Source organism: Aegilops tauschii, chromosome 2 (genome assembly GCF_002575655.3).
Source record: "Aegilops tauschii subsp. strangulata cultivar AL8/78 chromosome 2, Aet v6.0, whole genome shotgun sequence".
In the NCBI taxonomy this organism is placed as follows: Eukaryota; Viridiplantae; Streptophyta; class Magnoliopsida; order Poales; family Poaceae; genus Aegilops; species Aegilops tauschii.
Window position 1 is genome coordinate 377,281,102 of NC_053036.3, and position 26,667 is coordinate 377,307,768.

General features: G+C 46.7%; 3 protein-coding genes across 4 annotated transcripts; 2 read left to right on the top strand and 1 right to left on the bottom strand.

Moving 5' to 3' along the window:
* The first annotated feature begins 13,286 nt into the window (after positions 1-13,286).
* Positions 13,287-18,926, top strand: LOC109744463 (histone deacetylase 9). Of its 2 annotated transcripts, none has more exons than XM_020303585.4 (14): positions 13,287-13,562; positions 14,144-14,256; positions 14,350-14,467; positions 15,009-15,083; positions 15,153-15,372; positions 15,610-15,673; positions 16,671-16,763; positions 16,850-16,958; positions 17,180-17,229; positions 17,303-17,393; positions 17,723-17,793; positions 17,977-18,075; positions 18,262-18,328; positions 18,619-18,926. In XM_020303585.4, exons 1-14 carry the CDS (start codon positions 13,526-13,528, stop codon positions 18,702-18,704), a joined length of 1,293 nt encoding a protein of 430 aa, XP_020159174.1. In that variant the 5' UTR covers positions 13,287-13,525; the 3' UTR covers positions 18,705-18,926. The 2 variants fall into 2 exon arrangements, with proteins under 2 accessions (XP_020159174.1, XP_020159175.1); XM_020303586.4 differs by having other exon boundaries at positions 13,311-13,562; positions 14,144-14,260.
* Positions 18,927-19,034: 108 nt separating this feature from the next.
* On the top strand, positions 19,035-22,168 carry LOC109744462 (neutral/alkaline invertase 3, chloroplastic). The gene is made up of 6 exons (XM_020303584.4): positions 19,035-19,798; positions 20,038-20,206; positions 20,300-20,511; positions 20,929-21,422; positions 21,506-21,554; positions 21,697-22,168. Exons 1-6 carry the CDS (start codon positions 19,277-19,279, stop codon positions 22,024-22,026), a joined length of 1,776 nt encoding a protein of 591 aa, XP_020159173.1. The 5' UTR covers positions 19,035-19,276; the 3' UTR covers positions 22,027-22,168.
* Positions 22,169-22,558: 390 nt separating this feature from the next.
* Positions 22,559-26,356, bottom strand: LOC109744461 (serine/threonine-protein kinase D6PK). The gene is made up of 3 exons (XM_020303582.4): positions 25,985-26,356; positions 23,773-25,460; positions 22,559-23,653 (listed from the first exon to the last, which is right to left on the bottom strand). The coding sequence occupies exons 2-3, from the start codon at positions 25,269-25,271 to the stop codon at positions 22,804-22,806; spliced, it is 2,349 nt and encodes a 782-aa protein (XP_020159171.1). The 5' UTR covers positions 25,272-25,460; positions 25,985-26,356; the 3' UTR covers positions 22,559-22,803.
* Between the last annotated feature and the right edge of the window lie 311 nt (positions 26,357-26,667).

The following is a 26,667-nucleotide window of genomic DNA, read 5'->3' on the forward strand; positions in this document are numbered from 1 at the left end:
ACACATCGGTATGTATGATTTCCAATAAGTTGGTTGCTCGCTCCATTGTTCCGGAGAACGGAGTCTTGGTCATCTTACCCATCAGGCATGGTTCGCACGTGTCAAATGATTCGTAATCAAGAGACTCCAAAAGTCCATCTGCATGGAGCTTCTTCATGCGTTTGACACCAATGTGACCAAGGCGGCAGTGCCACAAGTATGTGGGACTATCGTTATCAACTTTACATCTTTTGGTATTCACACTATGAATATGTGTAACATCACGTTCGAGATTCATCAAGAATAAACCATTGACCAGCGGGGCATGACCATAAAACATATCTCTCATATAAATAGAACAACCATTATTCTCGGATTTAAATGAGTAGCCATCTCGAATTAAACGAGATCCAGATACAATGCTCATGCTCAAAGATGGCACTAAATAACAATTATTGAGGTTTAAAACTAATCTCGTAGGTAAATGCAGAGGTAGCGTGCCGAACGTCGGTCACATCGACCTTGGAACCATTCCCGACGCGCATCGTCACCTCGTCCTTCGCCAGTCTCCGCTTATTCCGCAGCTCCTGTTTTGAGTTACAAATATGAGCAACCGCACTGGTATCAAATACCCAGGAGCTACTACGAGTACTGGTAAGGTACACATCAATTACATGTATATCACATATACCTTTGGTGTTGCCGGCCTTCTTGTCCGCTAAGTATTTGGGGCAGTTTCGCTTCCAGTGACCACTTCCCTTGCAATAAAAAGCACTCAGTCTCAGGCTTGGCTCCATTCTTTGGCTTCTTCCCAACAACTGGCTTACCGGGCGCGGCAACTCCCTTGCCGTCCTTCTTGAGGTTCTTCTTGCCCTTGCCTTTCTTGAACTTAGTGGTTTTATTCACCATCAACACTTGATGTTCCTTTTTGATCTCCACCTCCGCTGATTTCAGCATTGAATATACCTCAGGAATGGTCTTTTCCATCCCCTGCATATTGAAGTTCATCACAAAGCTCTTGTAGCTTGGTGGAAGCGACTGAAGGATTCTATCAATGACCGCGTCATCCGGGAGATTAACTCCCAGCTGAGACAAGCGGTTGTGTAACCCAGACATTTTGAGTATGTGCTCACTGACAGAACTATTTTCCTCCATTTTACAACTGAAGAACTTGTCGGAGACTTCATATCTCTCGACCCGGGCATGAGCTTGGAAAACCATTTTCAGCTCTTCAAACATCTCATATGCTCCATGTTTCTCAAAACGCTTTTGGAGCCCCGGTTCTAAGCTGTAAAGCATGCCACATTGAACGAGGGAGTAATCATCAGCACGTGATTGCCAAGCGTTCATAACGTCTTGGTTCTCTGGGATGGGTGCTTCACCTAGCGGTGCTTCTAGGACATAATCTTTCTTGGCAGCTATGAGGATGATCCTCAGGTTCCGGACCCAGTCCGTATAGTTGCTGCCATCATCTTTCAGCTTGGTTTTCTCTAGGAACGCGTTGAAGTTGAGGGCAACGTGGGCCATTTGATCTACAAGACATATTGTAAATATTTTAGACTAAGTTCATGATAATTAAGTTCATCTAATCAAATTATTCAATGAACTCCCACTCAGATAGACATCCCTCTAGTCATCTAAGTGAAACATGATCCGAGTTAACTAGGTCGTGTCCGATCATCACGTGAGACGGACTAGTCAAGATCGATGAACATCTCCATGTTGATCGTATCTTCTATACGACTCATGCTCGACCTTTCGGTCTTCCGTGTTCCGAGGCCATGTCTGTACATGCTAGGCTCGTCAAGTCAACCTAAGTGTATTGCGTGTGTTCCGAGGCCATGTCTATACATGCTAGGCTCGTCAACACCCATTGTATGCGAACGTTAGAATCTATCACACCCGATCATCACGTGGTGCTTCGAAACAACGAACCTTCGCAACGGTGCACAGTTAGGGGGAACACTTTCTTGAAATTATTATAAGGGATCATCTTACTTACTACCGTCGTTCTAAGAAAATAAGATGCAAAACATGATAAACATCACATGTAATCAAATAGTGACATGATATGGCCAATATCATTCTGCTCCTTTGATCTCCATCTTCGGGGCGCCATGATCATCTTCGTCACCGGCATGACACCATGATCTCCATCATCATGATCTCCATCATTGTGTCTTCATGAAGTTGTCACACCAACGATTACTTCTACTTCTATGGCTAACGCGTTTAGCAATAAAGTAAAGTAATTTACATGGCGTTATTCAATGACACGCAGGTCATACAAAAAATAAAGACAACTCCTATGGCTCCTGCCGGTTGTCATACTCATCGACATGCAAGTCGTGATTCCTATTACAAGAATATGATCAATCTCATACATCACATATATCATTCATCACATCTTCTGGCCATATCACATCACAAGGCACATGCTGCAAAAACAAGTTAGACGTCCTCTAATTGTTGTTGCAAGTTTTTACGTGGCTTCTATAGGTTTCTAGCAAGAACGTTTCTTACCTACGTAAAACCACAACGTGATATGCCAATTTCTATTTACCCTTCATAAGGACCCTTTTCATCGAATCCGTTCCGACTAAAGTGGGAGAGACAGACACCCGCTAGCCACCTTATGCAACTAGTGCATGTCAGTCGGTGGAACCTGTCTCACGTAAGCGTACGTGTAAGGTCGGTCCGGGCCGCTTCTCCCACAATACCGCCGAAACAAGATAAGACTAGTAGTGGCAAGAAAAATTGACAACATCTACGCCCACAACTGCTTTGTGTTCTACTCGTGCATAGTAACTACGCATAGGCCTGGCTCATGATACCACTGTTGGTGATCGTTGCAGAATTTTAAAATTTTCTACGCATCACCAAGATCCATCTATAGAGTTTACTAGCAACGAGGGGAAAGGAGTGCATCTACATACCCTTGTAGATCGCGAGCGGAAGCGTTCAAGTGAACGGGGTTGATGGAGTCGTACTTGTCGTGATCCAAATCACCGATGACCGAGTACCGAACGGACGGCACCTCCGCGTTCAACACACGTACGGAGCAGCGACGTCTCCTCCTTCTTGATCCAGCAAGGGGGAAGGAGAGGTTGATGGAGATCCAGCAGCACGACGGCGTGGTGGTGGAAGTAGCGGGGATCCCGGCAGGGCTTCGCCAAGCGCAAGCGGGAGAGAGAGGTGTCACAGGAGGGAGAGGGAGGCGCCAGGGGCTAGGGTACAGCAGCCCTCCCTCCCCCCCTTTATATAGGCCCCCTGGGGGGCGCCGGCCCCTGGGATCCCATCTACAGGGGGGCGACGGCCAAGGGGGGGGGGAAACTCCCCCCCCCCCAAGTCAGGTGGGGCGCCCCCCACCCCTAGGGTTTCCAACCCTAGGCGCAGGGGGAGGCCCATGGGGGGCGCACCAGCCCACCAGGGGCTGGTTCCCCTCCCACTTCAGCCCATGGGGCCCTCCGGGATAGGTGGCCCCACCCGGTGGACCCCCGGGACCCTTCCGGTAGTCCCGGTACAATACCGATAACCCCCGAAACTTTCCCGGTGGCCGAAACTGGACTTCCTATGTATAATTCTTCACCTCCGGACCATTCCGGAACTCCTCGTGACGTCCGGGATCTCATCCGGGACTCCGAACAACTTTCGGGTTTCCGCATACTAATATCTCTACAACCCTAGCGTCACCAAACCTTAAGCGTGTAGACCCTACGGGTTCGGGAGACATGCAGACATGACCGAGACGCCTCTCCGGTCAATAACCAACAGCGGGATTTGGATACCCATGTTGGCTCCCACATGTTCCACGATGATCTCATCGGATGAACCATGATGTCGAGGATTCAATCAATCCCGTATACAATTCCCTTTGTCAATCGGTACGTTACTTGCCCGAGATTCGATCGTCGGTATCCCAATACCTTGTTCAATCTCGTTACCGGCAAGTCACTTTACTCGTACCGTAATGCATGATCCCGTGACTAACTCCTTAGTCACATTGAGCTCATTATGATGATGCATTACCGAGTGGGCCCAGAGATACCTCTCCGTCATACGGAGTGACAAATCCCAGTCTCGATCCGTGCCAACCCAACAGACACTTTCGGAGATACCCGTAGTGCACCTTTATAGTCACCCAGTTACGTTGTGACGTTTGGCACACCCAAAGCACTCCTACGGCATCTGGGAGTTGCACGATCTCATGGTCTAAGGAAATGATACTTGACATTGAAAAAGCTCTAGCAAACGAACTACACGATCTTTGTGCTATGCTTAGGATTGGGTCTTGTCCATCACATCATTCTCCTAATGATGTGATCCCGTTATCAATGACATCCAATGTCCATAGTCAGGAAACCATGACTATCCGTTGATCAACGAGCTAGTCAACTAGAGGCTCACTAGGGACATGTTGTGGTCTATGTATTCACACATGTATTACGATTTCCGGATAACACAATTATAGCATGAATAATAGACAATTATCATGAACAAGGAAATATAACAATAACCATTTTATTATTGCCTCTAGGGCATATTTCCAACACCCCGACCAGGTCCACTGCTTCCCACACGAACACGTCCTTGTTCACGCGGAGGAAGCTTACCAACGCCTCTTCCTGGTCTGGAGGGAGGCTGGCACCTATGGTGAAGGTAAGGTCTGATCCCCCATTTTCATCAACCGGCACCTGCTTCGTCTCGGCCCGATCTTGGGAGAACAACTGCTTCTTCTTTGTTGGTGCGGCGCTCGGGCCCTCCGAAACGCCCCCCGCTCTTGGCCGCACGGCCGCCGCGCTCCTGAAGGCGAGCTTGAGGGTCGCGAGCGCGTCCTTAGTATTTCCCGCCATGGTGAGGAGACCGCTACTTCCCGGCATCTTCATGAGGTTGTAGCCAGGATGAGTCACCGCCATGAATTTGGCCAAGGCTGGATATCCGAGAATGGCGTTGTACGGGAGGCCGATGCGGGCGATGTCGAAGTCGATGAGCTCGGTGCGGTAGTTGTTGTGTCTGCCAAAGGTGACGGGGAGGCGGATCTGCCCCAGAGGGCAGGTGGAGCCGTCTACGACCCCAGAGAAGGGCTTAGTGGGGAGGAGCCGGCCGTAAGGCACATGAAGCAGGCCGAACGCCTCCACGGAGAGGACGTTGAGGCCAGCACCACCGTCGATGAGGGTCCTGGTGACTGCTACGTTGCAGATGGTGGGGGTGCAGAGCATAGGGAGTGCGCCGGCGCCGACCATGGTCTCGAAGCGATCCCTTGAGTCGAAGGTGAGGTCGGCCTTGGGCACCACCCAGCCCGGAGGGGCTCCCCGCTGCGCGTGAGCGACGCCCACCCGGCGGAAGAACTGCTTGACGTGGCGGTCTGAGGCCGGCGCTTGCGACCCGCCAAGGATGGCCACGACGGCGTGGGGGCGTCGGTGCCGCAAAGCGCGCGACGAAGAGGCTGCGCAACTCTTCCCAAGAGGCCACTGAAGACTCTGGCAAGCCAAGGATCTAGGCACGCGACACACCCATAAGGGCCATGGGGAGCCAATTCGCCATGACCTTGTCGTCACAGCCGGCTGCCCAGACAGCCTCCACATACGCCTGGAGGAACCCCGCCGGATCCTCCATGCCACCGTATTGAGGTGGCAACTCCAGCCTGAACTTCGGCGGCCATTGCACCCGCCGCAAGGCGGGGGAGAAAGACCAGAGGGCCGCGGTGCTTCCGAATGTGCCCGGCGGCCCGGCCAGTGGAGCGGCGCCCGCCATGAGAACCGTACAGCAAGGGCGGGGTTAGCAGATGAGGAGGTGAATCTTCGACGCACCCCTACCTGGCGCACCAAATGTCGAATTCAGGGCTCCGCAGACCCAATAAAGGTTCGAACTCTGGGGTGCATGCGAAGAACTCAACCTCTCCAGCCTACCAACTTGTCGCTCTCACGGCCTAGCTCGATGAACGGGAAAGGAAAGAGACACGGCAGTTTACCCAGGTTCGGGCCACCTTGGGGTGTAAGACCCTACTCCTGCTTTGGGGTGGATTGGCCTCGCGAGGGTCTGAGGATGAACTAGTACAGAGGAAGAACAGCCTCATGAGGTCAGTTCTTATGTTGGTGTGAGCTAGTGAGGGTTCGGGGTCCGATCCCCTTCTACGGTGGTGGCTAGGCTATATTTATAGTGGCTTCGGTCCTCTTCCCCCAAAACGAAGGTGGGAAGGGATCCACAACGGCCAAGTTTGAAGGGGGACAAGAAGTACATCCTATCCTGACGAAAGGTGGTCTTCGCCTGCAAAGCTTCTGCTCATGACGCCACGGTGGGCTCGGTGATGATATCTGTCCTACCGCCCTGGCGGTCTCGGTCTTGTAGCACAGGAATGGAAACCTTTGGCTGATTCCTCGGGACTCCGCGCCTGCGCTTGCCTCCTTAGCATCAAAGGGGAAACCTGCTGCTCTACGCCCACTGGCGCCCTCCTGGCCTTGGTCGTCATGGCTTACGTCACCTCAACCTCATGAGGTGAGTGCCTGCATAGGAATCTCCGCTCCTCAGGAGCCAACCTAGGGAGGCCGCTCCCTTCGGAGGTCTTGGCGTCGTCCGCCTCGCGAGGCTTGGCCCCTCGCGAGGGTCTTGTCTTGAAGTAGATGAAGATGGGCCGTACCAGGCCGTTGATGGAGCCACGCTGCGGGCCGCGGGCAGGCAAGTCTGGGTACCCTGGTTCCCGGAACGCCAAAACTCGCCCAAGTCAGGACCACGATCTTTGACGGTTGACACGTGCAACATATCAACTGCCAGTTCATCCTATCCGATGAATCGCAATCGTCTCTGTCTTGAGATCGTTCGATCAAAATCCTCAACGTGCGGTTATTTCCATTCGCTTATATATATCGCGCCTCTCCCCTCTTCCATTTTACTCCCTTCTCCCCGCTCTCTCTCTCCACCAAAACCCTCGGTGTAGTGCTCCACCTTGAGCTCGACGCCGACGACCCCTTCACCGCTTAACTGCCGGAAAGTGGTCACCGGAGTCATTCCACGTCGCCGCAGGGCATCTTCCTCCCCGCGCCGTCGTAGTTGCTACACGTCACCGAGCTAGGGTACGTGTGGTTCGAACTCAAACCTCCATCTCTCATGATTCGAGTTCATCCGCGGTTAATTTTCTCCAATTTTATCTCATATCGTAGATCTAAGTTTTTATCTTTCTACTGCGGATGTGGTTTGTAGTTTCTCCTCGCATCCAAATCTGTCAGATCTAGGGTTTGTGTTATGTTTCGCTCGAATGATATGCCTAGCTCGCTGTCTAGTATTATTCTTCGGACCTACTAGCCCAATCTATATGTTTCATTCATTCGAAACATCTCTCAAAGTCTGTATCTGTTTCTTTCTCAAAAATGTTTTTTGTTCGAAGAAAACTTTCGATGTGAGCATTTGTCACACTGTCCCCATTTTCCCTCATACATATTATATTTCACAGGTGAATGCAGTCTGTTGAAGATTCTACTAAACCACACAGTATGGTTGATGATGAAGAGGCATTCATGGGCATAACAGACGAATCAAAAGCACCAAATGCAAAGGGCCCAACGGTAGGCCCGTCAACTAGCAAGGGGAAAAGATCTGAACAAAATGCTAATGAGCAAGAGGCAGATGCTCCGAGGAAAAGGAAGGGTGGCAGGCAGCCACTCAAGAACTCAGCACAATATATCTCTCATAACGAATATAACATAGTTCCTGGAGAGGATTCCACTCAGAGGAAAAGGCGTGTGCAAAAGATTCGGCGTCACTGGGTACGGAAGTGGTTTAACTACAAGATGGATCATCGGTATGCCAAGAACTTTGCTTTCTACCCCCATGGGGTGATTGTCGCAAAATTGGCCTCATCAAGGCTGGAGATCCCCAGCAAAGGCCTCCACCACCTCCTGACGCTCATGAGTCGTCCACCAAGACTCCAGATTCTTATCCTGAAGAAAAGGCCAAGCGCCTCAAGAGTGCTAAAAAGCGAGCCATGAAGGCTGCAAAAGATCAGGCCAAGGAAGAAGAAAATTGTCGTCTCATCAAATCAGACGTCGAGGAGAAAAAGGCTAAAGGAAAGGTTGGATGTCGTACAAAGAACAAGCATGATCCAAGATCTGTTACTCTGAAGAAAAAGAGTGCTCCAAGGAAAAGACCTACTAAGCATGTTGAACCTCAAAGTGACTCTTCTGATCAAGATGATCCTCCGCTCACCAGAGAAGAAATTGAAGCAACTCTCTCCGAACAAGTGAATGTCACTACATCCACTGTTCCGCCTGACCTTCGAGCAAGTGCAGTCCCAATTGCTCCTCCGAAGAAGAACCCATTGAAATAAAAGACCCCTGCAACCACTGTCACTATGGTTGACAAAGTAAATACAGAACCTCATCCTGATGCAATTAACTTGCAAGATTTGGTGGTTGAAGCCCCAGTTAACACAGCTAAGCCAAGAGAACAACTCAGAAAGAAAAGGTGAAGCAAATCAAAGCCCCTGCTGCCAAGCAAAAGGCTCCAAGTGGTAAAGTTGTGAAGGACAACGCTGCGAAATTTGCTCCAAAACTGACTCAACCTTTGGCATCGTTGCCTCCAACTGAGCAAAATGTGACTCAGACTGCTCCCTCTGCTCAGGCGGCTGCACAGACTCAAGATGACTCTGTTGCACCACATTGTTTCGCTCATACGTTCATCATGACCGGCTAGACAGATTTGTCGAAGATTTGTTTGATGGAGAAGTGACATCTTTGCCCATTCCCTCTGCAGTAATTTCTCAAGCGTCTGAACTGATCCAAGATATGAGAAATGATTCGGTTGAGATCAATGACCTCACTGCACAACTCAAGGAGCTTGATAACCGTATGAAAGATACGAAATCCAAGTTTGTCATCAAGCAGCTTGAAGAATCTTATGAGGATGTTAACAAGGCTTTGACAATTCTTCAGCACAGGAGATTGGGACTTCATTCGGATCTGGATCAAATCATCGCAATATTTGCCTTGATCACCAAGCCAAAGTGACTAGTTATGATGATCTGGTTAATGGGCACATTGATCCGTTGAAGCAAAAGAAGAAGAATGCTCCTCCTCCAGATGTTGATGCACAGAGAGAAAACTCTCCTCTTCATGAACCAATTACAGATGTAACAACTTTGCCAAGGCCAATTGAAAGAGTGCCTGTGTCTTCTCCAGCTCATGAAGCAAATCCTTCTCAACACCAAGTGTCAGAAGAAGGTGAAATTCCTTGATCTGAACAACAAGCTTCTCCTGCCGAGTTGAACCAATTGATTCGGTTCCACCCTATGTTCCTCCAACTACATCTGAAGCAATTGCACAACAGCCCCTAGTGGCTGATAAAGATTCAGTGCCTGACTCAGCTCTTGAACAAGTGACAAATCCCTCTCCACTAAGAATCTCACTCAACACTGCACGAAGAGCCTCTGATCCTTCTGCAGCTAAATCAGCATCGGTTCATCACTCCGACTCTGTTATCTATGGCGATGAAATTATCTCTGTTGAAGATGAGCTTACATACCCTTATCCTCGCAAGCGCCTACCATTGTTTTCGACAAGATTTGGTGTCAAAGGGCCTCTGTTCAATAGAAACACTCATCCAGTTTTCTTTCAAGAGAGTCCCTACAGCAAGCCCCGCACATCTGATTCTCCTCGATTCTGAACTCAAGAACATGCAACATATTATTCACGGATTCTGTATGACAGCCTCAAGATTTTCCCTCATGAGTTTCTTGATTTTGCTGCGATGAAAAGCCTCGGATGCTTCACACAAGTACTGCAAGATATCGAAGACTTTGGGCTCTCGCATGTCTTTGCATATCAGCATCCTTGAAACCGGGAGATTATACTTCAATTTTATGCAACACTATACATCTCCGGTGATGAATCTGACACTACAAAGTGGATCATGGAATGGATGACTGAAGGAAAACGAATAAAATGCTCTGTCATGGACTTTGTATCTCACTTTCATTTCCCTCGATTTGAACATGGCAAGACAAAAATTCGGGTTCATAACATTGATGCTATATCTGATGAAGATTTCCAATGCACAATGGATGAAGATAAGATTCGTGACTACAATGGTCCTCCCCTGCCTGAGCACTTGACATTTGATAATCAAACACTTTATCATATTCTCACTTACACTCTCTGTCCGCTGGCTGGAATGAATACTGACAACGCCATCTCTGATGTTCTTCGAAACACCATCCATGCTATATCTAAAGGATTCATCTTCGATGTCGAAGGCATGTTCCTGCGCATACTGATGGATTCAGTTCAATGTCCAAAAACCATCAAGGTGTATGCGCCCTGGATTCAGAAAGTGATTGACTATGCAATGAAGACCGAATATCTTGCCAAAGTCAGTCACAAAAGCTTCATTCCTCATGTGCGTGATACGCTGAAAGTTATGGAAGATTTCTTTTTGGGAAAAGCTCTAGTGTCAAGTCCTGACTATCATACTACGTTCAATGGACCCAAGCTGCCTAAACGTGATCGTCTGCCGAACACTCAACCTCCTTCACATCTTGAAGTGAGCATGCGCACTCAACAACTGCTATTGATAGAAAAAGAGCATCTGGCTGCCGAACTTAATGCTATTCACAACCGAACAAAAGTTGTGCACATGATCACAATAGAAAACAAGAAGCGTCTATGGAAATTGCTTCGAATTTTTTTCTCAAAGAAGCAACTCAACCACTCACATCTCCAAGAACTCTATAAGTATATTGATCAAGGGTTTACTGCTGAAGATTTTCAAGATCGCATTACTCCACCTCTGCCAGCTCGTGAACCAACAAAGAATTTACTTATGATTCAGCTACGCAAATTGCTTGACGAGTCAGAAGCGACCTCGCCCACTAAGAAACCTGCTGAAGGAAATTCTCTGTCTCGCAAAACCGAACAGGCTGATCCTAATGTGCCTTCAACTTCTCAGCCCCAAGTCAGTATTGAAGAATCTGCTGATGATGATGACGTTGAAGATCTCCCAGCCACTTTCGAGTCAGAAACCTCTTCGGGAAGTTCTTCGGGCGAAGCCTCAGAGTGAATCAGATTCACCTTCTCGCACTCGTGTTTGCATCACCTTTCTGACACTAGTTGACAAAAGGGGGGAGAATAACATCGAGAGTTTTGTTAGATTTGCTCTGATGGTCTTTGTGTTTAATTACTTTATCTCTTGAGTCAATTTAAGCCAGTTATTGTGCTCTGATGTAAAACTTCTGATATGGGCTGTAATATTAATAAGGGGAAAACTTTGTTTTTGCCACTCTAGCTTTTGCCAATTTTGCTTATGCCACTCTAGAATTTGACATCTCACTTTTGCCACTCTTGGCTTTTGAAAATACATCACAAATGCCATTCCATGGCAAAAATAATAATTTTTCATTCCACTTTTCCACTCTTAGCTTTTGACAATGTATCACAATTGCCACTCTGAAATTTCTGCTTTTGCCACAGAATGGCAAAAGTGATATATTGTCAAAAGCTAAGAGTGACAAAAGTGAAATGTCAAATTCTAGAGTGGCATAAGCAAAGCGGGCAAAAATTAGAGTGGCAAAAACAAAGTTTTCCCATTAATGGGCCCACCTACTGCAGTATTCTCTCTCTCAAAGTATTTGTTTTGCAAGTGGAATTATTATCAGAAGTCATGAACGTTTGCACTATATTCTCGTTGGATTATCTATCATCAGTGTGAATCATTACCTCGTATGATTGAAAATCCTCCATACACTCAAATGAATTGCAAGGAACTTAATTGTATATCAATTGACCCTGCATACATCTAGGGGGGGTATATTTCATCATTGAGTCAAGTAATGCAAGTTCACTCTTGTTTGTTCTACATTTTACTTATCTATCTTCACTTCGATGATTATCTGTTTTGTCAACAACCATCCAAAAAGGGGGAGATTGTTGGTGCAATGATAGTCCCCTTATGTTTTTGAAGTTTGTTGACATAAACAATATGGGACTTATGTGTTTGGTAGTGCACACAGAGTAACAGGTCCTTGGAGTATCGAGGAGTTTGATGCAAACGACGAAGATAATCTCCCTGTGCGTCAGCGAAGGTTATCACCGAAGATAAAGCTAACAAGAGTGACCCCTAAAAATTGCTGAAGTTTAAGCAATTGGTTCGGTGCATGTTCGAAGCAAGTGACTGCGCTCGAGGAAGAATGAAGACGAAGTGAAGACATAGCATTTATTTCGTTGTTCTTCTCCTTTCATTGAGTCATAGAACCACGTACTATTAAGAGGGGTGTAGCGTTCGAAGTTTTGGTTCTCTGATGCTAAACCCAAATTCTATGGAAGTTGTGCGAGAAATATCTTTGAGCTTCGAGCAAATACTTGCCACCAAGAGACTGTGATCTTCTTCGTTGCGAGAGATTTGACTCGGACCGAGGAGTTAGCATTACTTGTTCCTCAAGTAATGTTACCGTTGCTCCAAAATCCGACCGTTGTGAACGTGTCGGCTGGCCCGCGTGTCCAAAATGGTCATTTCCCATCTGGGAAGGCAGCGGCTATAAATAGCCACCCCGCGCCGGCTTTATCCGGTGGCTGCTCCGTTTGATTCCGAGAAGATTGTTGAGCAACCCACTCTTAGAGCGTTTTGAGTTTAAAATCCACCGAGAAAAAAAAATCCTAGAGCCGAAGAATTAGATAGTGGTTCAGCATCACTGAAATCTAAGTTTAGTACGCTTCGCATATTACTCTTGAGAGCTGTAAACTCTCTAGACAGTTATGTGCCAATTTCTTCGGAGACCAAGAGTCATTGTGGTTCTCGAAGAAGTCTGTAAAAGTTAGGAGATTGCCTTCAAGTATCTACCACGAGTGATCGGCATCGGTTGATGAATCGATTGTCGAGGAGAATAGAGTGAAGAGAGTTTATCTTCCATGTTAAGTCATAGCCCCTCCAACCAGACGTAGTCCTTGTGCAGAAGGACGAACTGGTCGAACAAATACCTTGTCGCCATTGAGCATCTTCGGCTCTGTCACTTCTGTTTACATTCAATGCATTTCATTCGTGTGATTTACTTCGATGCATGATTTAGTACCCCTTCGGCACTCTGTTGTAGTTCTTCATAGTTTACTATTCACTTATTCCGCTGCTGGTTTCTGAGAGATTTAAGTTTTCAAAGAAAATTTATAACTTTCATTCACCCCCCTCTGGTAGACATACTTCTTTCCTACGTAAACGTATTTCGTTACATACATCCGTTTGAGTAACAGTTATTTTATACAGAATCAGAAATAGCAGCTCAAAACAAAACCAGTACTACTTTTGAGTACCAATCGAGGCGAAATACTTCACCCGCGCAATAACTTTGACCGTCCAATCATGGTACCAACACGATCCTGACTGTCCATGCCGGTCCAGAACGTTCCCCAGAGCCATCGCCTCGCTCGGTTTTCCCCTTCCTCCTCACGCACGACCGCCCCAACTTCCGCCGCCGCCTCCGCCGTCGCGAACTCGCTGTCGGCTTCCCCGGCCGCCTCCATTCGGCGCCGCCTCCGCCTGTAGAGGCAGGCGGCCGCTCGAGAGCGAGGTCATGTTGGAGAAAGACAGGATATCCTATTTCTACGATGGTATGTTCCCTATGCCCCCTCTTCTCCACTGCACCCCCCAAATCCCCCAACCAACCACCGTTCATACCTAGTTCTCTCCTAGTCGCAAGTCGCTACCCTTACCTCTCCTAGCTGTCTCATCTCGCAATTTCGATAGTAGGGGGAAATACTGTGTGGGTATAGTGGTGTGTTGTGCTTGTTTCGCCGATTTGTAGTAGCAAGGCGTCAGCATGGGTCATTGCGGTCGAAGCCTGTGCTATGGCTATACGACGAAGGAAAATTTCTTGATGCTATGTGCCATCGGGATCTGTTCAACTAGAATTGGTGTGACCCTGTTATTTGGCCTACTATTTCCTTGAGTTGTTCAACCTAGCAGTCAGTGCGTTGTAAAATTGCGTTAGTGTATGCTTCATTCTAGGTCAGATAAGGAAGTCAAATGGTAAAAATTGCTGCGCTGTTTATTTGATTTGGTTCTCATGACTAGTTCCTTAACTGTGTTGTTTGTAGAAAATCCACACACCTTCAACACTATATAAGTTTTTTCGCTGTTCAACCTTTTATGGTTGCTTACTTGGTTACTTTTCTGTGACCGAACATCTCAGGGGATGTTGGCAATGTGTACTTTGGGCCAAATCATCCGATGAAACCGCATCGCCTTTGCATGACACATCATCTCGTGTTATCATATGATCTTCACAAGAAAATGGAGATATATGTCGGTATTGAATTATGTTCATCCCCTTTCTTTGTACTTATGAATTGTTTAAATGTGTCTTTTACCTTATTTTGCTCCCATTGGATTTTGCAGAGACCCCACAAAGCATATCCAACAGAGCTTGCGCAGTTCCATTCTGCTGATTATGTGGAATTCTTGCACCGAATAACTCCTGATACCCAGCACTTGTATGCAAGTGAATTAACTAGATGTATGATTATGACATCTTTTTCTTTTACAAAGTACTCTCACAGGCTTTGCTATTTTCACAATAAAATACATGCCGCATGTATTACTTTCTTATATTTAGCTGTAAAAATCATGTCAAAACTTGGTTAGAACATGTGTATGACGAGTGGACCATGTGCCTAAGAATTTGTGGCTCGCCACAGTTGTTTATATGAACCAAACGCCAGCAGCATTTGTTCAAACTTGCGTAACTTCAGAGTGACACCGAACCAAAAACTCCGAAAATGATTTACCTGAATCTTAGGTAGTGCTATATTATCTTAGGTCTTCGGATGTATATACTTAAAATAGAAGCGGAACACATTAAGATGGTCTGATCTCTCAACAAATTGTTGTATGCAAATGGAAGCTTAGCTGTTTGTACTTAAATAAAGAACTGTCTGCTATACTTTCCACAATATGCCTGTCGCACTAAATGGAATTGCTATAAATCATGTCTCCATGTATTTTGGGTTTTCTTATATTTAACTTATCTGACTTCTTCATTGTATTCATTGTCCCAGACAACCTTGGAGAGGACTGCCCAGTCTTTGATGATTTGTTTGAGTTCTGCCAAATCTATGCTGGAGGAACTCTAGGTAATAGGAAAATTGCCAATGCTTCTTTCTGTTTTGTGATCTCTCTAAGCTTTTTTTTTTATTGTTCAGATGCGGCTCGAAGACTAAATCATAAAACATGTGATATTGCTATTAATTGGGCTGGTGGGCTGCATCATGCAAAGAAGTGTGAGGCGTCAGGCTTCTGCTACATTAATGACCTAGTTTTGGGAATTCTCGAGCTTCTCAAGTATCATGCTAGGGTTCTCTATATTGACATTGATGTCCATCATGGAGATGGAGTTGAAGAAGCCTTCTATTTCACTGACAGGTTCATGCTTTTGTGGATAATAAAATACATGACTGTAATTGTCGATAGGATGTGTCTCACTGATCTTCAGAGCCTCCATAGACGCCTATTCTTTTGTTGTCACCATATATTCAGTTTAGTTGCTATCTCAGGCTTCCGTCTTCTAAGATGGGTAGTGTGAGGTTGATGTATAGTAATGTCGCTGTCTCTTCGAGAGCCTTTAGATTTCCATCTGATTTTGTCTATACATATTTGTAGGGTAATGACTGTAAGTTTCCACAAGTATGGTGACATGTTCTTTCCTGGCACAGGTGATATTAAGGTAATGTCCACTGACAAGCTTTATGAATATACATTTTATGTAGTTCCTTTACTTAATTTTCGCAGTAGTTCATCGCTATTATTTTCAGTTGTATCTTAGTTTGTGCTCAATATTGGGCATGAGTTGTATGATGTTTGTTGTCTCCTATTTGCTTATGTCAATTAAAGTTGGAATGTGAACTCTCAATTATATGAAACAGAAGAGACATTTACAGAACTGAGTTACAATGGGTTTTGGCATTACATTACTCAAAGTTGATGGTACTGGAGTTAATCAATAGTTCTAGGAACCATTGCGACATCCTTCAGTTTCTTCTTTTCTTCACTCTCTTCTGCCCCCCCCCCCCCCCCCCCCCCCCCAGAACATGTAAATATGCAACTTTTATCATTGAACTCTTGTCTCCATTACTGGCCCGGTATTCTATCCAAATAGCCAGCATCATATTTGGGAATAGTGGAGGTTTATGATCTATATTTGATAAAGGGTGGTGCTAAAAGTGATGTTCTTCATTCTGATGCATGTATTATCATCTGAGCTGAGAAGAATAGAAGCTGTCAACTGACCAACACAACTCTTGCGGTCATGCTTGAATCATCACCTGAAGATTCACTTCATCGTTTTTGTAATGGGTTTACTTTTGCCGATAATGCTATTTTGGCACATGTTTTATGCATGTGTCTGCATGAGTGGAAGTTTTTTTTAATGCAATTGTCTTTGATTGAGCTGCGAGTTCTCCAATCAAAACCATCCCGTCAACTAGATTTTGTAACTCACATACTAGAGGAAAGGCAAGGTTCGATATGAGCAGAAATGTGTGCCTTTCTGTTTATTAACATGTTGAAAAAAATTGGCACTTACAGAGCTTGCATTGTGCTTTGCTTTTAAATAGTTGAATGTCACGTGCTGTTAAGTAATGATGATGAGGGCTTTTAAAAATTTAGCTTCATTTAAGACGGATGTGCTCTTCATATTGGTTTACCTGGCTGTCATTTTGAAGGATATAGGAGACAGGGAAGGAAAATATTATGCCATCAACATCCCACTTAAAGATGGCATAGACGACACCAGCTTTACTCGGCTTTTTAAAACGGTAAAAGTCAATGTGCATTACTTTATGTTTATTCATGTTCTTGTTCTCTAGTCTTATTGAGGTATGTAATGCTGCTTATCATGTAGATTATTGCCAAAGTTGTTGAGACATATCTGCCAGGTGCTATTGTTCTTCAATGTGGGGCTGATTCATTGGCGCGAGACCGCCTAGGGTGTTTCAATCTTTCAATTGAAGGTGCTGTCTAAAACTTGATATTAAGTGCCACTATAGATTTGGCCAAACATCCAGATGTGTAAACTAACCGTGTTTAACCTTGTCTCCACTGTTGAAATTGTGTATTCTTGGAATTTTCTTGCGTTGATGGTATTTGGGGTCCTTTGGACTTTAAGTTTCATTGAGCTAAACTCACTTGAGTAATCTATTATTATACTTACTTGATCTGTTTCCATAAACAGGCCATGCTGAATGTGTAAAGTTTGTTAAGAAATTTAAAATTCCTCTGCTGGTAAGGGAGAAAACTGTCATCGTATGATAAATTTTGCTCGTTCTAGGATATTCACGTATTTTCAAACATGCAGGTGACAGGAGGTGGTGGGTACACCAAAGAGAATGTAGCACGCTGCTGGGCTGTTGAAACTGGGGTTCTTCTAGACACAGAGCTCCCAAATGGTATCTCATTTGTTTGTTCTGCTCCCCTCAACCTTCTTGGTTTGAGTGACAGTAACTACTCCCTCCGTCCCAAAATATAAGAATGTTTTTGACACTATGATAGTATAAAAAACGTTCTTATATTTTGGGACAGAGGGAGTAGTAATCTTTCAATATAGCAACGTTTTTCTTGTATTATTTCTTCTTGTTTTCTTGATCTTTTAAGGTGAAAAGTGAAAATAAATCCAACTATGTCCTAATACTCTTCCTTTATAGTACTACCTTTTGTAAGCAATTCTTTCTTAGTGGTTATCCATCGGCGGGAGTTTTACATGGCATTTTCTTTGCAGAGATCCCTGACAATGAATACATTGAGTACTTCGGTCCAGATTATACATTGAAAGTACCGAATCTGAACATGGTATGAACCTTTTCTGATTGAACTATCTAATTCTATGCCTGCCTGGTGTTATGGAAACATTTAACTGCTGTTTGGTGCATCATGCTTTTTATATATTGGCTACCACCTAGAACATCCTTTTGTTTCTTTAGAGATGTGTAGATGTGCTAATGATATTTGTCTTCCTATTGATGAATGGAGCAGGACAACTTGAATAGTAAGACGTATCTCAGTTCAATCAAAGTGCAAGTAATGGAGAGTTTGCGGGCCATACAACATGCACCTGGCGTTCAGATGCAAGAGGTTAGTTTGTATTCCATTCGCATGTTGATTGTTGAAACATCCCAATTGAAACCGGGGATGGATACCATGTGAAGACTGGAATATGCCTTTACATCTTTTGTGTGTTTATTTTTCTTGCTTCCGCCAGGATAGTGTAGTTTGTTGTTTCTGAGCAGAGATCGGATACACAATGAGTTTATTTTGCAGGTTCCACCCGATTTCTATGTCCCGGATTTTGATGAAGACGAGCTGGATCCTGATGAACGTGTTGATCGTAAGTGAAATAAATACCTCTGGCATGTCTTACAGTGCTCGTATGGACGAGTAAAAACTTGATGATTTCTCCGTGCAAACTCGCCATTGTCCTCTCGAAGCATATGCGCGCCACATAATGAGAAATTTGCCCTGAAATGAAATAAATGTGATCCATTTTGTTATCTATTTATTCTTAAATTGGTTGTATTCTTCTTCATTCAGCCAGTTCCTTGCTTGGTATTTTCTCCAGTCCTTTCGAACTGGGTCATCATTTTTTTTTCTTACAGAAGTGTGTATTATGTCATGCAGAGCATACCCAAGACAAGCAGGTTCATCGTGACGACGAGTACTATGAAGGCGACAACGACAATGATCACGATGACGGCGGACATTGAGATCGGCATCTTGGCGATGTATGTAGGTGGAAGCTCAAAGTCTTTCCCGCAGCAGCTGCTTTTTCAGTTTAACATCGTGGGATGGGAAATACATAGTTGGCTGATTGACATTTTAGGATCTGACGCTAGGGCTGGAAAGCATTGTGGGAGAATGTAACACTTGCCGACTTGTACATCATTGTACGATTTCACATTCGTACTTAAAATACAATCTTTTCAGTACGTACGTGCTTTTTTATTTAGCCTTTGGATTGTTCTTGCATGGGTGACCTTTTGAATTTGGAAAAGCAACTGATTGATAACGTTCGTAGAGGCAAAACTCGATGAGAGCATCGAGGCAGGGAGAGGCGTGGCGTGTATACGGAGAGAAGCACCGAGTGGTGGCCACGCACGGGTCCCCGTCGCCCACCCCTCCGGCCTCAGCGACAAGAAGCCAAAACGGCGCTTCGCTTCGCCCACTCGAACGCTTTGTTTGCATCCCCCTCGTGCCCGCCGCACAGCCAATCAATCCCGTCAGTTTCGCTTTTGCAAGCGGCTCAACGCAGGTTCGATTCGACGGCTCCTCCGAGCGCATGGGGATCGCACAGGCTGCCGCCCCGCTGCGCCTGCATCTTGGATGCTCCGGCGCGGCGCCCCCGCGGCCCACCTCCCTCAGGGTCGGGGTCGGATTCGGATCCCATGCGAGGAGGAAGGGCGGGAGGCGGCGGAACCCTCCCCGCGCCGCCAGCTCGCTGCATCCCAGCAGCAACCCGAGGGCGCACGACCATGAGCCCGCCCTCAAGCCTCCCGCTCCCGCTCCCGCCGTCGATGTCGCCGGGAGGGACTTGAACGGCGCCGCCGACCACGCGCCGCAGCAGAGGCGGCGCGCGGCGAGCGACCTGGAGGAGGAGGCGTGGGCGCTCCTCCGGGAGTCGGTGGTCAGCTACTGCGGCAGCCCCGTGGGCACCATCGCCGCCTGCGACCCCAACGACTCCAGCCCGCTCAACTACGACCAGGTCTTCATCCGGGACTTCGTGCCCTCGGGCATCGCCTTCCTGCTCAAGGGGGAGTACGACATCGTCCGCAACTTCATCCTGCACACGCTCCAGCTCCAGGTCACCCACCCTTCATACTAGTAGGAGTATTTCGGTCGGTTGGTGTCTGTCAATACAGATGCTCCTCTTACTTGTGTTAATAATGTGTATGCAATTGAATCATTCCTCAATTCCAATAAGATTAAGCACAACCTATATGAAATTATTAGTTGAGTCAGGATACCATTCTGCTCAATGTACTGCCTACCATGTATGAAGCTTGTAATAATTTGTTAAAACTGATTGTTGACCATCTATAGAGCTGGGAGAAAACCATGGACTGCCACAGTCCAGGGCAAGGCTTGATGCCAGCTAGTTTCAAGGTGCGTGTCGTTCCGCTTGAAGGTGATGAAGAGGGCGCAACTGAGGAAGTCCTGGATCCTGATTTTGGGGAGGCTGCTATAGGCCGTGTGGCACCAGTTGATTCAGGTAAAGTTTTTAAAACCTTTTAATTCAGGTAATGTTGACTCTGTTAATACGCGTATAGCATAAAAAATAAAGAACCTTAATGATGGTTTTCAGGTCTATGGTGGATCATATTACTGAGGGCATATGGAAAATGTTCAGGAGACCTTTCATTTCACGAGAGAATCGATGTCCAGACTGGAATAAAATTGATCTTGAAGCTCTGCTTAGCTGATGGGTTTGACATGTTCCCCACATTGTTAGTCACTGATGGATCCTGCATGATGGATCGTCGAATGGGTATCCATGGACACCCACTGGAGATTCAGGTAGCACAAACGTCCGAAAGTAACAGCGCAGTGAAACATCACACACACACACACAACAAACAGCAAAAAGCACATAACCATAGCAACACAAACATATATGATGATGGCACAGGCACTAAATAGTAAATACAGTTATGGGGTCTGGTATATTTTTACACAAGGAATGAGAGAGTTCTTACATGTCTTGAATTCTTTTTGGGTGTCACTCATTTCACTGCACAGAGCACAGTTCTGGCCTGAAACCACAAATATTGGCCAATCGAAGCACCTGTCTTTAAAAACATGGTTATTCAGGTCATTCTGAGATTATGGTTAATAGTGCCACGTGATCCTCCCCTGCTATTCTGTAGATGAGTGAGGATTACTTTCTGCTATTTATGCATGATTTCTCATATATCATTTTCATTTCTTGTGCAGTCACTGTTCTATTCAGCCCTCTTGTGTGCACGTGAGATGCTTACCCCAGAAGATGGATCTGCTGACTTGATCCGTGCCCTAAATAACAGGCTTATGGCGCTCTCTTTTCATATTAGGGAATATTACTGGCTTGACAAGAGAAAGCTAAATGAGATATATCGATACAAAACAGAAGAATATTCTTATGATGCTGTCAACAAGTTTAACATATATCCTGATCAGATTCCTCCGTGGCTAGTTGAATGGATCCCTCCGGAAGGGGGTTACTTAATTGGAAACCTGCAACCAGCTCACATGGATTTCCGATTCTTTTCTCTGGGGAACTTGTGGTCTATAGTAAGCAGTTTGGCAACAACCCGTCAATCCCATGCTATTCTGGATCTAGTTGAAGCCAAATGGTCTGATCTAGTGGCAGAAATGCCATTGAAGATATGTTATCCTGCTCTCGAGGATCAAGAGTGGAAATACATTACAGGGAGCGACCCTAAAAACACGTGAGTCCTAGATTGTTGCCTACTTCTGCGAGTCTTGCAGATCGTTTGCATCTCCTCATAACATTTATTTTGTTTTGCTGCAGGCCTTGGTCATACCATAATGCAGGTTCCTGGCCAACATTGTTGTGGCAGGTTTGCAACTTAAGCATCATGTTTGAAATTTTGATGTGTACTTTGCAAACCTCGAGACCTTGTCGAGTGTTCGGATTGATTACTTAGCACCATTTGCTCTTGATTGTAAATGTCAATCAGTTTCTTGTTTTTCTTTTGGCAGCTCACGGTGGCATGTATCAAGATGAACCGGCCTGAGATTGCAGCAAGAGCCGTGGAGGTGGCTGAGAGGCGTATTTCCACGGATAAATGGCCTGAATACTACGATACTAAGCGTGGGCGGTTCATCGGCAAACAAGCTCGACTATTCCAAACGTGGTCCATTGCGGGCTTCCTTGTGGCCAAGCTGCTGCTCGAAAACCCTGAAAAGTCTAGAATACTCTGTAACAACGAAGACGAGGAATTTGCTAATGCTTTTAATCTCATGGCTGATTCATGCAACCCGAACAGGAAGCGTGGCAGGAAAGCCCCGAAGAAGACCTACATTGTGTAAGTCTAACAGCAGCTCCAATGTTAGGGGGGTTCATAGATGTAGCGGTGTTTAGTTTTTTGTGCGAATCGCACATATACCTCCAGGATTTGTACATACCACAGTGAACTTGTCTAGAGGAAATGCCCACTTTGAGACGCTGTCATTCTGTTTATGGTTGGTTAATTGGTTATCAAGGTTTTCGCAGCACAGCATTCACTGTAGCACAGATGCACAGTTATGCTACTCACCGGTCAGCACTATAATAAAATGGTTACATCCAAGCAATTAGTGATGTCCCATCTGCTCGACTATTACATAATTGTGAAGTCCGTGACAGACACATGACTGCCAAATCCTTGCTCCTAACTTTATGATATTATTAATGAACAAGAACACATGTTACAAAACTTATTACTGGACCTTACTTGAGAATACTGCTACTATCCAGCAACAACGACTACTGCAAGCAGTAGCAGCTCATTTTCAGATGCCACTGGGGGGCAAACTATTATTGCATGGCTGCATTCGAAAGAAAAATGCTTGCACGAGACCATGGCTCATCTGATATCTGATGGTATTAACAAGGAATAAAGTTACAGGCACAACACCCGACCTTACTCAGTTACTCTACATCCCAACATTGGCAGGTGACAACTGATAACTCATCTTCAACAGAAAAACTGCAGGGGAGTGGGGACTGGGGAACTGTGGGACTACTACTTCTAGCTACCACGGTATGGATATTCTTCAGAACACAACGTACTACCACTACAACTTCTACTGCTACTACCGCCACCACTAGAAGAGCTCAAACTCAATGTCGTCTCCATTCATCCGGAACTCGAGGCACTTGCCTTCCTTCTTCTTCCGTGCCACCGCTGCAGTGAGGGTTGAGGCGTCGACGCTCTTCGGGGTCTCGGGCGGTGCAGTCCAACGGATCAAGGCCCAGTTCAGGCCTTGGAAGAAGGGATGCCGCTTGATCTCGGCAGCTCCTTTCCTCGAGCCTAGCCGGAGCTCTGGCTCCTTCACGAGCAACCCTCTGATCAGATCGCGAGCCTGGTAGCTGACAGCTGGGCTATCAGGGAACTTCAGCCCCTGTGAGACCACATTTGTAAGTGTTTCATCATTGCCAGGTCCCCTGAATGGTGTCTTGCCGTAGAGCAATTCATACAGAAAGATGCCAAGAGTCCACCAATCGACCGAGCTGCCATGGCCATCTCCTCTGATGATCTCCGGGGCAAGGTATTCATGGGTCCCCACAAATGAATTTGACCTTGCATCGGTTGGTTCGACGACAAGCTGCGGAAGTGATGGTTTCTTCACAGGCTCAGCTCTCCGTGTCCTGGAAGGTGTGGAAGATACCAGCCGAGGTGTGAAGCAAGAAGAGTTGGCCCAGGATGGCTGGATACACAGTGGATCGATGCAGCTTTCTGCACAAGGTCCGGAAGGCCTAGGAGGTTCATCTCTTCCTACCGATGAGCACCTCACAAGCATGGGATTAACTGAACACCTCAGGGACAGATCAAAGTCGGAGAGCATGATGTGCCCATCTTCACGAACAAGTATGTTCTCAGGCTTCAGATCACGATATATAACCCCCAACATATGCAGATACTCCAATGCTAGGAGAACTTCAGCGACATAAAACCTGCAAAGGGACATATAATACTTATGAGTTAAATAACTTGAAACATGATTTTCAGCTAGAAATTCAAATGCAATACTTCGATGAGATAACACATAAACACCACAGCTGAAGTTACTTACCTAGCAGCGGCTTCTGAAAAGCATCTAGTAGGTTGCTTCTGCCTTAGGACATGCAGGTCACCGCCTGGACAATACTCCATCACTAGGCAAGACAGATTATCTGTCGTGAAATAAGAATACAGGGTAGGAAGAAACGGGTGGTCAAGCATTTGCAGTATCTCCCTCTCGGTTTGAGCCCTCAGCATCTTCTTCCGGCTTATTAGGTACTCAATGTCCATAACCTTCAATGCAAACATGCAGTCCGAACCCACCAACTCAGCCAGATACACGGTGCCAATATCTCCACATCCAAGCTGTTTGAGAAGCTTGAAGTTCTTCAATCCTAGGCTCCCTTGTTGGATCGCTAAGCGCTTCATGGCTTCCCATCTGACATCTTTTGACATGTGAGGCCTGCTGCCATTAGCACTGAAGCTACCATAACTATCTTCACTGATGCTGGTGCTTGTGCTATAGTCACCGATGCTGCTCTTTGAGCTTTGGGAGCTTTCACCCTTTTCCTTCGACCTTGACAATTCACCAGGCTGTGAACCAGGCATCCCACTGACATAGCATCCTTTGCCAAAATCAACTCCTTCGGCACCGAGAGAGCCATCAGCGCCCTTCTTGTTGGTTGGTGCTGGGGTTTTGGGTTCATCCTGAAGGGCCTCCTGTTGCTTCTTACTGTGAGAACCGGAACCTTTCGCTTCGTAATGCTTCTGGGATGCCACTGCTGCAGCTGGTTCTGGTTTAACCTTCTTTTTAGTGGAGGATTTGCCGCGAAACACCAGGCGTGAGCCTCCTACTGGAACAGCTCGTGGGCTAGATGCTTTTGGAGATTTACCCTTTCTCTGTTTTGCCAGAGCTCTTCCAGCAGAGGGATCTTCGCTTGCCTCCAGTGACTTATTACTGATGACATCTTGGATACTGGTTTTTTGGACCTTGGCCTTGGTTGGAGAAGCTGATCGCACATGCTTGTTAGCTGAACCCTTGCCGTGCGCCTTTTTACCTGATTCAACCAACTTAACCGATGAACTTACTACAACCTTGTCAGGCAAAGCAACGGCCTTCTCAACCTTGCTCTTCCCATCTTGGTCCTCGTCTGTTGGAACCACAACAGAGGCATAAAGCTTCTTAATCGCCCCAGATTCAGGAATATTCGACACAGCGGCGGGCTTCGACATCCTCTTCATGGCGGCCATCTCCGAGGCCTGGGAGATGCACATCTTCCTGAGGGCCTGCTTCAAGCTCACAGACTCCACGATCTCCGAGCTCGACATCGGCGCCTTCCCAAGCGCAATAAGCCTCTTGTCCGTGCTCGTCTGACCAGAAGCCCGCGCCGAGGTGCGCACATTGAACGATCTGAGGAGCCGGTCAAGGTCATCCTCAACCGAGCACGACCGCCCCCCATGCTCCTGCCCCACCGGCTTCACCCTCACCCTCAGGTGGGTGACCCCGCCCGGACGGGCGTCTTTGGTCTCATCGACCAGCTCGACTATCTCCGGGCACCCTGAAGAACCCATCCTCTCCAGCACTCCCACCGCCTCCAGAAATGCTCCCTCCTAGCAGAGTATTGACTTGCGGAGCTTTGCAAGCAGCAACCGCATCTGGGTGGGTGGTGATGTGCTGCGCTTCAAGTTAGGACCGTTGGTGCCTGCAGTTTGGCGACAAAAGAAGCGGCTTTCCCGGATCAAGAAGCGGCATCACGAGCCCTGCAAGAGAGTAAGCATAAACTGGATCAGATGGTGCGGGTATTCATTTCAGGCACAAGAAAGAACCTTATTAGCACTAGCATAGTGGAGGAAAAAGCGTAGGAATCTGAGGCAGAACTGGAGCTTGAGCCGATCTTGGTGCCCTTGTACTCATTATCATCTCCCACTAGTCACCCCCTTCCCCACCCCTAGTTAAAATTTAAAAAAAAAACTAAAGCAAAAGGGACATAGATGCGGTAGGTGAGGTGGGGTTTCGCTCTCTCCTCTCCCTTTTTCGTAGCGAACTGATGCAAGATCCGTAAACCTCTGGACGGCTTGAGGGACAAGAAGACGCAAGCACCAGATGGGCAAACAAAATGGGGGTACTTTGAGCCAAGCCAAAGGCACAAACGCGCAGAGTCGAAAACAAGAGAGAGGTAAAGAACCAGATTTGTGCACGAGAGAGAGAGAGAGAGAGAGAGAGAGAGAGAGAGAGAGAGAGAAGAGAAGCGGGGGATTTGGATTTTGGAGCGGGAGAATCTTACCGGCGGGAGGACGGCGGCGGCGACGGAGGCGAGATTTAGGGTTTCGAAGCAGCGGCGGCGGCGAGCAGGGCAAGAGGCGGCAGTCAGCTTGAGCAGCAATGCGCGCACATCTCGCGAGGACGCAAAAGAGGAAGACGAAATGAGAGCGGCTGCCTCCCCTCTCAACACCTAGGATGGGCTATGGAAGTATGGATGCCGCTCCTCCCTCGCTGCCACGCTCACCAAACTCACGCACGGTGCCCCCTCTCTTTCCTATCCTCTCCCTCACTCTAGCCCCTCTCTCTCTCACTCTAGCTATGGCTATGGCTACGCGAGCGACGCGCCCCCACCGCAAACCAATAAAAACACGCACCACCACCACCCCTACCCTAGGATTTACGCCTGTTTATTTATGGCCGCTATTTATTAATGCTGCCTGTAGCAGGGCGTAGCGTGCCTCCCTTTCACGCGTCTCTCTCCTCGCCCTTTTCCGTGTCTCCCTAGCCAGGGGGAGGGGAGGGGAGGGGATGGGAGGGGCTTTTCTTTTTTACTTTTCCTTTTCACGACGTGTGTTATCACGCTCGGCGCCGAAGAATACGACCCGGATGCAGAAAGCAAACTGTAGTAATTTCTTTATTTAAACGGATTCAAAGCTACCACTACAGAGACCTAGCCGCAGTAGTGGATGCAATCGCAGCCAGTAG